The sequence below is a fragment of the Carcharhinus amblyrhynchos genome, chromosome 2 (genome assembly GCF_965287045.1).
Source record: "Carcharhinus amblyrhynchos chromosome 2, sCarAmb.v2.hapA, whole genome shotgun sequence".
Classification (NCBI taxonomy): Eukaryota; Metazoa; Chordata; class Chondrichthyes; order Carcharhiniformes; family Carcharhinidae; genus Carcharhinus; species Carcharhinus amblyrhynchos.
The window spans coordinates 106899448-106912135 of NC_137325.1; the positions used below are offsets into that span (position 1 = coordinate 106899448).

General features: G+C 44.3%; 1 protein-coding gene across 5 annotated transcripts in view; it reads left to right on the plus strand.

Annotated features, from left to right (window-relative positions):
• Positions 1-1745: 1745 nt before the first annotated feature.
• The window catches only part of adam22 (ADAM metallopeptidase domain 22), a 290976-nt gene continuing 280033 nt past the window's right edge, over positions 1746-12688 (plus strand). For all 5 annotated transcript variants that reach the window (XM_080210663.1, XM_080210672.1, XM_080210680.1 and 2 more), the window contains exons 1-3: positions 1746-2058; positions 2336-2547; positions 2908-2984. In XM_080210663.1, coding sequence (XP_080066789.1) covers positions 1971-2058; positions 2336-2547; positions 2908-2984 — 377 coding nt within the window. In that variant the 5' untranslated portion in view covers positions 1746-1970. The remainder of the gene's footprint in view (positions 2059-2335; positions 2548-2907; positions 2985-12688) is intronic.

The window sequence follows — 12688 nt, forward strand, 5'->3', positions numbered from 1 at the left end:
ACAGAATTAGGCCATTCAGCCCATCGAGTCTGTACTGACCACAATCCCATCCAGGCCCTATTCCCGTAACCCCATGTATTTACCCTCCTAATCCCCCTGACACTAGGGGCAATTTAGCATGGCCAATCAACCTAACCAATACATCTTTGGACTGTGGGAGGAAAGTGGAGCACCCAGAGGAAATACACGCAGACATGGGGAGAATGTGCAAACTCCACATAGACAGTGACCCAAGGCTGGAATTGAACCTGTGAATCTATCCCTTGATCTGTTACATCTACTCCCTCACCTCCTGTCTTGATTAGCTTAAAGCCCTCTCTACTTCCCTTGTCATGTGCTTCCCAAGAACACTGGTCCCAGCATTGTTCAGGTGTACAGATCCCACTTTCATCAGTACTGGTGCAAACGCTCCACAAAGCAATCCACACCAGTCTTTGACTGGTGCAGATTTATGCATGCCTTTGAGGTTCTTCTTCTTAATTTTTTATATTAATTAGATGTGGCAGTGGGCATTGCTGGCAAGGCCAGCATTTATTGCCTATTCCTAATTGCCTTAGTTCCTTATCCCTATGCATCCTTAATGAACAAAAATATTAGCCTGGATTTTACGTTTTCAGTTGACCAAACCTCAACAGCTTTTAGAGGACAGTGTTCCAGTTTTCCACAACCCTTTGTGTGAAGAAGTGCATCTTGCCATCACTCCTGAATGATCATCTTTAATCTTAACTTTGTGCCTTCTTGTTCTGGACTCACCACCAGGGGAAATGGATTTCTCACTGTAAGCGCTTTCTAATTATTTGATCGTCTTAAACACATCAAACAGATAACCCCTCTGTCTTATGTATTCAAAGGAATGCAGGGGTAGTCTGTGCAATCCGTCCTTATAAAAACTCTTGTAATCTTGCTAGCAATCTGGAATCTGTACTGCATCCACTACAAGGTCAATATATCCTTTCTGAGGTGCAGTGCCCAGACTGGTATTACATTTGAGAGGAGGTATTGCAGTAACTAAAACTGAATATGATTGCAGAATCAACAATCAGTCATTATGGGCGCATTATTTATATAAACACAATGCATCATCATCATATTGTTTCAGTACTGTCCAGATCAATTTTAATACTTAGAAAGAGAGGTCAAGAAAGATACTGATTTTATTGCGAGGGGAACCGCACTAAATATACTCCAAAAAAATCTTGTTACGTGAATTATTATACACAATCAAATTTGTGTCCAGTATGGATTAGGGAACTTTTCAAAATCGGAAAACGAGATTTTTGATCCTCGCAGAGTGTGTCTGTGCCATGTCAGAGCTGGAGCTACAGTTTTAACTGCCTGCACTGCACAGCAAAGTAACACGTTTGGCCTTGAAAGTGAATTCACTCTCCCAAAGTAATGGGTTCAATGGATTAAAATATTAATACCGGGCACTGCGATATATAAACCCTGTTACATTAGGATTACCTCTTGCTGCAGCTCCACCCCTCCACCTCTCCCAGAGATTACCAGAGGATACACTGTATAGGCCCCCCAGTGCTGGGGTTTGGGATGCTGCTGCCCATGCTCAGTGAGGGAGGGAGGGGAGGAGAGGGAGGGAGGGAGGTAGGAGGATGAGAGCCCCTGCAGCCGCGATGTGCGAGCGGATTGACGTGAACGTGGATCAGCAGCACCAGAGAGCGAATCTGGCTGCTGGAGAGCGGATGAGATAGAGGAGGAAAAAGAGGGGAGGGACGGAGGGAGGTTTTTCCAGATGCTCTCAGCCTGTCACTGCCATCCAGTGCTGCAGCCTGCACTCTGAAGGAAGAGGAGCAAATAATAATAATTATTTTTTTAAAAAAACACCCCTCCAAACATCTCAGGGAGGAAATCCTGAAACATTCCTTCGGGAGCCAGTGTGAGCTTAAAAAAGGCGAAGATTTTTTTTATATGATATATATGTATCTCCTGCAGGGTGGTAAAGAATATGAAATATGAAGCCTTTGCCGCCTCAGATTGTTTCGGTGTATCTGTGTGGACTAATCTACCTCGCTCAATATAGCAGCGCCAATAGAAAAGCTGGTAAGGTTATCGAGCTAAAATCCGCACCTTGATCTTTGCATGTTAAGCATTTTGCTGGGTGGACGTCTTAACATTTGTATTTGGAAAGAAAGGAAAGCCGAATTAATGATTTTAAAATGGGGTGGTTATTAGAGCTGTTTGTGATGATTGAGGGGGGCTTTTAACTTTAGACCAGTGATGGGCTCAGGTGGAGAGGGTTTTTTATTTATGATTCATGCCCAGTACATGGAAGGCACTGACAGCAAGTGTTGTATCCGGGGAACCGTGAACATTGCAGGTTGGCCTGAGGGTGACGACGCCTTGAGGAGGAAGCAGGAGGAGGAGGAGGAGGTGGTGGCCGTCGCCGCCGTCGGCGGCTGGAAGATGCGCAGCCTGGAGCCACCCCAGGTCACCACCAGCCCGCTGCGGCTCATCGAGCGGCCGGGGAGCGGGCAGCTCAGCCTGGACACCCGGGTGAAGAGGAGAGCGGAGCAGGCAGCCGCACAGCCGGTGAGTGCCTCTCGCGGTTCACTCCCATCTGTTTACCCTGCTGAAGATGTGCAAATTCTCTGCATCTCCCCCATTCCCCGGAGACCTCGGCTGCATCGTTAAAAAATAACAAAAACACCGCATCAAAAACATCACTGATCAAAACGACTTAAATAAAAACAAGTAATTCTCAAGTGCGAATGATCTGCATCCATCACGGTTTCTTTATTCATATTGCTCAGCCTTTAAAAATCCTAATTGAGTTTGCAGAGATTTCAGTGCTGCTTTTTCAGGCAGCTCTATTTATTTTTATTCTTTGCTGATTGTTATCTATTCTCTCTAGGGGCCTGGTTACTAATTGTTGGTCTTTGATTTTTGCAGTCCACGCATATCGCCCAGGCTACCTTCCAGGTTGACGCTTTCGACTCATCCTTCATTCTTGACGTTGAACTAAACCAGTAAGTATTTAAAAAAAAACTCAGAAGTAGCAGCAACCCAACACCGCAGACTTCTGCTTTTGATTTACACATTTCAGTCTTGACACAGGTAATTCTAAGTGGCTGGATGGATGGATTACCTTGTGGCGGGGAGTGGGGGGGGGGGATGGTAGTTTAGAAAATTGCAATTTGTTCTTGCTGTTGTCACTGCGATTTTCCCGACACTGATTCAGTTTTCCGAATTATTGATTGATTGGCTGAGGTTCAGAATAACTCCAGTGCTTTGCTACTGTGAAATTGGCCAGTTACTAACGGTACATTGTGGATTGATGCAGTGTGATAGAAAGTACCTGGGAATGTATGCGAAATTTTACTTTGAGGGGATTTAACATTGCATATGCGTGGCTCGGGTGAACTAGAATAGGCAGACCTTTTAAAAGAAACCTCGCCGGACCTCGAGCGCACCGTTTTTAGGTTTATTGTATTAAGTACTTAAAAAGTTGTTGCATATAGAATGTAGGTGTTACGTTTCAGCAATCACTGCAAAAAAGTGGCTTAGAGACCACCAAGGTCTAAAACAGCACTATACATATCCGACAGAAAACATGTGAAGAGATTAAGTGAGTTTAGTGCCATTAGTATGAAATGCTGAATAATTCTGACACAAGTACAACAAATATGTCTTTAACGTAGTTACAGAGCTTTGAATTAATGCAAGATCCTGACAATTCAAAAATAATTCATTTGATCATTCAAGGTGTATGCAGACACATAAGGAAATTCACTTTGAAAATTGCTGTGGCCTCTTCCTCTACGGTAGTGATTTCCATGCAACCCCATGTAAAAATTGATCCGTTCCCCCAGCGAACCTATGCCTCCACTTCTGGAAGACATCTATCCAAAGCAAAATAATGTTCCCATTGCATTAACTATTTCATAATTGTATGGCAGTGGAGGTTGTGTAGCATGAATATATAAAATACAGAATCTGGAATCCTCAAGACATGCTGTGCAAGATATACTGGGACCCTAACTGACACAAATCTGATGATCTTCCTAGTTGTCCTCCCTTTTGTCTAATTTGAAAACTTGTAGTGGACGATTTCCAACTCAAATACCTTTCTGAAGATCATAGGATCATAGAATCTATATCCAACCCATTGAGTCTCCACCGACCACAATCTCACCCAAGCCCCATTCCCCTAACAGCTCATATTTACCCTACTAATCCTCCTGACACCAGGGGCAAATTACCATGGCCAATCAACCTAACCCACGCATCTTTGGACTGTGGGAGGAAAATGGAGCAACCGGAGGAAACCCACACAGATATGGGGGAAAGTGCAAATTCCACACAAACTCACTGAAGGCTGGAAGTGAACCCGGATGTCTGGCACTGAGAGGCAGCAGTGCTAACCACTGTGCTACCATGCCACCCCAACCGTTAACTGTTGTCTGAATTTGAGACAATTGAAAAAGCCCTAAATTGTTAGCTTGGGTGAAAGCGATCTCTCTAAACTTGAACTATAGCCCACCAATATATTTTTAAAGGTCTTTCATGTAACTATCATACGTTTTAGTAAGCTAACATTTTAGATACCATATCCAAAATTGTGAGAAAAAGATTAAGGCGTTGGAATCATTTTTCTTGGTCTCAGTTTGCTTATCAAATAACTATAAATGGGTAGTGACAATAACCAGGTTTCACTCCAAATGTCTTTGTTGCTTTCTTCAAAAGATCAGTTGCGATGAATCATATTACATTAAAGTCAAGATAAAGACAACTTCTTTTTTGCTGTGATTACTATTGTTATTTTGTACAAAACTTGACCGTTTTGCCTGTTGGAGGGAGCTGAGGCTCCCTATTGGATTAGTGTAACATGGAAATGATAATAAAATGTTCATGTGTGTATATAGAAAATGGGCAGTGATAGCAGTGCAGGGCTAAAAGGAACAATCAGGATCTCAACCATTTGGAAATAGCCCAGGGTTTTACATGTGAATGAAAGCAAAATAGATGGAGATTGTAGGGATAGTGGTTTGAGATTTACAATTTGTCTGGGGGTGGTAATGTGATACCTAGATTGGCTCACTTTTGAGTCATCCTGCGTAACCTAGTTCAGTTACAAGAATGTATTTAAATCTTGACTTTTCCAATTTGGCTTCACTAAGGAGGACACAAATAACCCTCCAGAAATACTAGGGAGCAGAGGGTCGAGCATGAAGGAGGAATGGAAGGAAATTCTTATGAGTCAGGAACTTGTACTGGGGAAATTGCTGGGATTAAAATGTAATCAGTCCCCAGGGCCTGATGCCTTGCATCCCAGGGTACTCAAGAAAGTGGCCCTAGAAATAGTGGATGCATTTGTGATCATTTTCCAGCATTCTATAGACTCTGGAAGAGTTCCAGTAAATTGAAAAGTAGTGAGTGTAATCCCACTTTTTAAAAAAGGAGGGGAGAAAAAATAGGAAATTATAGATGGTTAGCCTGACATCAATGATGGGGAAAATGCTGGAGTTAATTATTGAGGATGTAATAACAGCATTTGGAAAGCAGTGACAGGATCGGTCCAAGTCAGCATGGATTCACTAAAGAGAAATAGTGCTTGATAAATCTTCTGGAATTTTTTGAGGATGTGATCAGTAGAGTGGACAAGGATGAACCGTTGGATGTTGTGTACCTGGACTTTCAAAAGACTTTGGACAAGGTCCCACACAAGAGATTAGTGAGCAAGATTAAAGCTCATAGTATCGAGGGTAGTGTATTGACGCGGATAGAGAATTGGTTGGCGGACAGGAAGCAGAGAATGGGAATAAATGGGTCCTTTTCAGAGTAGGTGGTAGTGACTGTTGGGGCACTGCAGGGTTCAGTGCTGGGACCCCAGCTATTCATAACATACATGAATGATTTGGACAAAGGAATTGAATGCAATATCTCCAAATTTGCATAAATGTGAGATTATTCAGTTTGGTTGCAAAAACAAGAAGGAAGATTGTTATCTGAATGGTGGCAGTTTAGGAAAAGGGGAAGTGCAACATTACCTGGTGTCATGGTGGAAAGTCACTGAAGGTTGGCGTGTAGGTGCAGCAGATGATGAGGAAAACTAATAGCATGCTGGCCTTCATAGCAAGAGGATTTGCGTATAGGAGTAAGGAAGTCTTGCTGTAGTTATACAAGACTTTGGTGAGACTACACCTTGAGCACTGTATGCAGTTTTGGTCTCCTAGCATGAGGAAGGACATTCTTACTATTGAGAGAGTTCAGCGAAGGATAACCAGACTGGTTCAGTCCCACAGCAGAGAATGCACTTCGCAACTAAGCCATCAAGAAAGACAATGATCGGAATTTTACTGCCCCATCCGCCACGAGAATCAGAGTGGGCGCTGGGTGGACAATGGAAATGTCCATTGATCCTGGGCTTTACGGTTTCAGAAGAACAAAGCCATAAAATCCTGCCCAATGTTGAGGAAAGCATTTCCTCCACAAAGGGGGTCCGTGTTGAACTTTGCATAGACAGTTGTTAGGGCCAGTTTGTTAGATATGTTCAAGAGGGAACTAAAGAGGTCCTAAACTGGAAAAAGGCCAAATTTGAAGATATGAGAAAGGATCTAAAAAGCGTGAATTGGGTCAGGCTGTTCTCTGGCAGGGATGTGATTGGTAAGTGGGATGCCTTCAAAGAAGAAATTTTGAGAGTGCAGAGTCTGTATGTTCCTGTCAGGATTAAAGACAAAGTGAATAAGAATAAGGAAGCTTGGTTCTCGAGGGATATTGGAACTCTGATAAAGGAGAAGAGAGAGATGTATGACGTGTATAGGCAACAGGGAATAAGATGCTCGAGGAGTATAAAAAGTGCAAGAAACTACTTAAGAAAGAAATCAGGAGGGCTAAAAGAAGACATGAGGTTGCTTTGGCAATGAAGGCAAAGGATAATCCTAAGAGCTTCTACAGGTATGTTAAGAGCAAGAGGAGAGTAAGGGATAAAATTAGTCCTCTAGAAGATCAGAGTGGTCGACTATGTGTGGAACCAAAAGAAATGGGGGAAATATTAAGTAGGTTTTTTGCATCCGTATTTACTAAGGAAACTGGCATGGAGTCTATGGAAATAAGGCAAACAAGTAGGGAGGTCATGGAACCTATACAGATTAAAGGGGAGGAGGTGTTTGCTGTCTTGAGGCAAATCAGAGTAGATAAATCCCCAGGACCAGACAGGGTATTCCCTTGGACCTTGACGGAGACTAGTGTTGAAATTGCAGGGCCCTGGCAGATATATTTAAAATGTTGGTATGCACGGGTGAAGTGCCAGATGATTGGAGGATTTTTGCTGATGACACCAAGATTGGGGGAACAGCAAATTGTGCGGAGGGTGTGGAGAGTCTGCAGAAGGATCTAGATAGGCTGGGCGAATGGGCCAGGAAATGGCAAATGGAATTTAATGTTGGCAAGTGTGAGGTGGTCCACTTTGGTAGGAAGAATGGTAGGAAGGACTATTACTTACGGGGCGAAAAACTGCAGCAGGCGACGGTGCAGAGGGACCTCGGGGTCCTTGTGCATGAGTCGTAAAAACCCAGCCTGCAGGTGCAGCAGGTGGTCAGGAAGGCTAATGGGATGCTGGCCTTCATAGCGAGGGGGATTGAATATAAAAGTAGGGAGGTCTTGCTGCAGCTGTATAGGGCATTGGTGAGGCCGCAGCTGGAGTACTGTGTGCAGTTTTGGGCGCCGCACCTGCGCAAAGATATTTTGGCCTTGGAGGGAGTGCAGAGGAGGTTTACTAGGCTGATACCGGAGTTGAGGGGGTTGAGCTATGAGGAGAGGCTGAATAAACTGGGCTTGTACTCGTTAGAGTTTAGAAGAATGAGGGGAGATCTCATTGAGACGTATAAGATGATGAATGGGATGGATAGGATAGAGGTGGAGAGACTCTTCCCGCTCAAAAAAGACAATAGGACTAGGGGGCACAGCCTCAAGATAAAAGGGGGGCGGTTTAGAACGGAGTTGAGGAGGAACTTCTTCACTCAAAGGGTGGTGAATCTCTGGAATTCTCTGCCCGTTGAAGTGGTGGAGGCTGCCTCGCTAAATATTTTTAAGACGCGGGTTGATGGGTTTTTGATAAGAGAGGGGATTAAGGGTTATGGGGAGAAAGCGGGAAAGTGGAACTGAGCAGCGACAGATCAGCCATGATCTTATTGAATGGCGGGGCAGGCTCGAAGGGCTAGATGGCCTACTCCTGCTCCTATTTCTTATGTTCTTATGTTCTTATGTTGTTCCGTTATTTAAAAAAAGCCCAAAAAGTAATCCGGGAAGTTATAGGCCAATAAGTTTGATGTCAGTATTAGGTAAATTATTGGAAGGAGTATTTAGGGATAGGATCTACAAATACTTGGATAGACAGGGACTTATTAGGGAGAGTCAACATGACTTTGTGTCTGATAGGTCATGTTTAACCAATGTATTAGTTTTTTGAGGAGGTTACCAGGAAAGTGGATGAAGGGAAGACAGTGAATGTTGTGTACGTGGACTTCAGTAAGGCCTTTGACAAAGTCCCGCATGGGAGGTTAGTTAGGAAGATTCAGTCGCTAGGTATACATGGAGAGATAGTAAATTAGATTAGACATTGGCTTAATGGAAGAAGCCAGAGAGTGATAGTTGAGGAATGCTTCTCTGAGTGGAGGCCTGTGACTACTGGTGTGCTGGGCCCATTGTTGTTTGTCATCTATATCAATGATCTGGATGATAATGTAGTAAACTGGGTCAGCAAATCTGCTGATGATACAAAGATTGGAGGTGTAGTGGACAGTCAGGAAGGTTTTCAAAGCTTGCAGAGGGATTTGGACCAACTAGAAAAATGGGCTGAAAAATGGCAGATGGAATTCAATGTAGACAAGTGTGAGGTATTGCACTTTAGAAGGACAAACCAAGGTAGAACATACATGGTAAATGGTAGGACACTGAAGAGTGCAGTAGAACAGAGGGATCTGGGAATACAGATGCATAATTCCCTAAATGTGGCATCACAGATAAATTGGGTCCTAAAGAGTGCTTTTGGTACATTGGCCTTTATAAATCAAAATATTGACTATAAGAGTTGGAATGTTATGGTGAGGTTGTATAAGACATTGGTGAGGCCTAATTTAGAGTATTGTGTGCAGTTTTGATCACGTAATTACAGGAAGGATATTAATAAGGTTGAAAGAGTGCAGAGAAGGTTCACAAACATGTTGCCGGGACTTGAGAAACTGAGTTACAGAGAAAGGTTGAATAGGTTAGGACTTTATTCCCTGGAGCGTAGAAGAATGAGGGAGATTTGATAGAGGTGTATAAAATTATGATGGGTATAGATAGAGTGAATGCAAGCAGGCTTTTTCCACTGAGGCTAGGGGAGAAGAAAACTGGAGGACATGGATTAAGGGTGAAGGGGGAAAAGTTTAAAGGGAATATTGGGGGGGGGGGGGCCGTCTTCAAACAGAGAGTGGTGGGAGTGTGGAATGAGCTGCCAGATGAAGTAGTGAATGCGGGCTCTCTTTTAACATTTAAGAAAACTTGGACCGGTACATGGACGAGGGGGGTGTGGAGGGATATGGTCCAGGTTCAGGTCACTGGACTAGGCAGAAAAATAGTTCAGCACAATCAAGGGCCAAAAGGCCAGGTTCTATGCTGTAATGTTCTAGGGAGCTAAATGTGGCCCTTGTGGCTAAAGGGATCAAGGGGTATGGAGAGAAAATGGGAATGGGATACTGAACATGCATGATCAACCACAATCATATTGAATGGTGGTGCAGGCTTGAAGGGCCTGCACCTATTTCCTATGTTTCTATAAATAACCATTTTGTTATGTTGCGTCTGCATAGTTAATAGGATACTTATTGACACCATCCTTGAATGGAACAGTACTTCCATTGAGTTACAATAGGAAAACAATTATTGTAGCTTATTTTACTTTAAGAGGCTGCACGGTGGCACAGTGGTTAGCACTGCTGCCTCACAATGCCAAGGGCCTGGGTTCAATTCTGGCCTTGGGGTGACTGTCTGTGTGGAACATATTCTTCCCATGTCTGCGTGGGTTTCCTCTGGGTACTCTGGTTTCCTCCACAGTCCAAAGATGTGCAGGTTAGGTGGATTAGCCATGCAAAATTGACCCTTAGTGTCGGGAGATTACCCGAGTAAATGCATGAGGTTATGGGGATAGGGCCTCGGTGGGATTGTTGTTGGTGCAGGCTCGATGGGCCGAATGGCCACTGTAGGGATTCTGTGGTTCTTTATTTAGCAGAATTCAGAATTGCGACTTTATCTGGGTTCTAAATAACATACCATCATAACAATGTTAGATGTTAAGATTATGGTATGTGTTTGATGTAGTTTGTATTCAATTCTCTAGCCGCTACACTATGGGAAGGATGTTAATGCATTGGAAAAGGTGCAGAAGAGATTTATCAGGATGTTGCCTAGTTTGGAGGATATGGACTATGAAGAGAGGTTGAACAAACTTGGAGCGTTGGAGGATGAGAAAGGAAGTGATTGCCCTGGAGAATGTGCAGAGGAGATTCACCAGGGTGCTGCCTGGAATGGAACATTTAAGTTATGAAGAAAGGTTGGATAGACTTGGATTGTTTTCTTTGGATTTGAGGAGACTGAGGGCAGACCTGGTCGAGCTGCATAAGATTAGGAGGGGCATGGGCACATTGGATAAGGAGTAGCTGTTTCCCTTAGTTGAAGGGTCAGTCATGAGGGGACATGGGTTCAAAATGAGTGGCAGGATGCTTAGGGGGGGAATGTGAGGAAAACGACCCGTGATGGTCTGGGATACGCTGCCTGGGAGGGTGGTGAAGGCGGGTTGCCTCACTTCCTTTAAAACGATGGGCCAAGTGCTGGTAAATGGGATAAGGTGTGCGGTCAGGTGTTTCTCCCGTGTCGGTGCAGACTTGATGAGCTGAAGGACCTCTTCTGCCCAGTATGATTCCACGAGTGGCAAAATCTAATTATAACTGTGCCTCCACAGATAAAAAGGTTACTGAAAGGATTAAGCTCTTATGTTATTTTTATTATGTCATTGGTACCTTTGTTTCTTTAACTGCCCATAGAATACCTGCTTATATAATTGGCGGTGATTATTTGGAGTGCTCCCATTCACATTATAGGCATACCATACGGCTTTTATTCCCATTGTCTTTTATTTCACTACATCCATCACTTGTAAAATGATACCTTGATGGCCTAAGTCTGAAGAGATCCCTGTGGTTGCCTTCCATACATTTTTTTATGGTGAAGGTTTCAGGAGAAAAAGGCGCTCATTGGTGACAAAATGGCTTCGCTGAATGCCCATCCTTATGGAATGGTTGTGAAATGCAGCATTATTTTCACACAGTGGACTGTTTAACTGCAACAACAATAGCAAGCTCCATTATTACATGGTGATGCCTATCAAATCATCCATAATATGTACTTTTGTCAATGCTTTTTCCTGAAATTTAGAGAAAAGAAAAATAGGCCTATCAAAGCTTACCAGGATGCTACCAGACTTGATGGTTTGTTTGAGTTATAAGGAGAGGCTGGATAGACTAGGCACCCCCATATGCACTCAACCTGACAAAAAAGTCGCAAATCTGAATCGCACTGTGGGCAGGGCTTTTTGCAATCGAAATGCTGCTGTTCCGTTCAGAGCCTTCAACTGCACATGAACAGTAAAAAAAATTTGAAAATCACTCCCCTGCCCCATCGTTCCAGAACCGCAAAAAGCAGCCCGGGAATGACGGCTCTCAAAAACATCACCCCCACCCCACAATATAACTGTCCACCTTATCCACCGCCTCCCCCTGCTACCAAGACCGATCACGATCCCCTGCCCCACTTCCCCCCACCGATCGCCCACAGAGTGGCAGTAGAGCCCTCTTCACTCTCACCAATCGCCCGCAGAGTGGCAATGAACTCTCCCTGCTCCTGCCCCCCCCTCCCCACTAGAGATCCATCTGGCCCTCCTCCTCCTCCTACCCCCCCATTCCCCCACCAGAGAACGATCTGGCCTCCCTCCTGCTCCCCCACCAGAGAATAATCTGGCCTCCCTCGTCCTCCTTCACCACTCCCTCTGCACCAGAGAACAATATGGCCCCTCCATCCCCATTCCCCACCAGAGAATGATCTGGCCCCCCCCCTCCCCTCCCAATCTGAGTCAGAGAGCTCCTGGAAGCTTTGAATTTACCTCTTCAGAAGCTGGAGTGCCCGCCACAGACTTTTGCCAAGCATGTCTGTTTCGCGCCCAATCTGGATGGTGAACATGATGGTAAAGCAGATAAGATTGGGTGTCCAGCTCATTGAGTCACTCCCGTTTCAGGCGCGGTCCCGATTGTGTCCATTTGTAGGCCTCGGTAAATGGTGAATCGGTGCAGACGCAGGTGCAGATTGCAGTACTTGCCTCATTCCCGATTTTATCAAGTTTTTGTGCTCAAAAACAGGCGCAATGCAGTGGTAAAATCGAGCCCAGAGAGTGGTGAGTGCCTGAAACAAGCTGGAGAGGTAGTAGTAGAGGTGTACAATTTTTGTCTTTTACAAAGCGTTTAGACAGTTACAGCTGGGTCTAGGAGGATATGAGCCAAACGCGAGCAATTGTGACTAGCTTTGGGATTAAAAAAAGGGGCAGCATGGACCAGGCTGAAAGGCCTGTTTCCACGCTGTAAATCTCTATGACTCTATCAGTTATCACACTTTTCTCTGACATTTTTATCTGCCTCTGTCC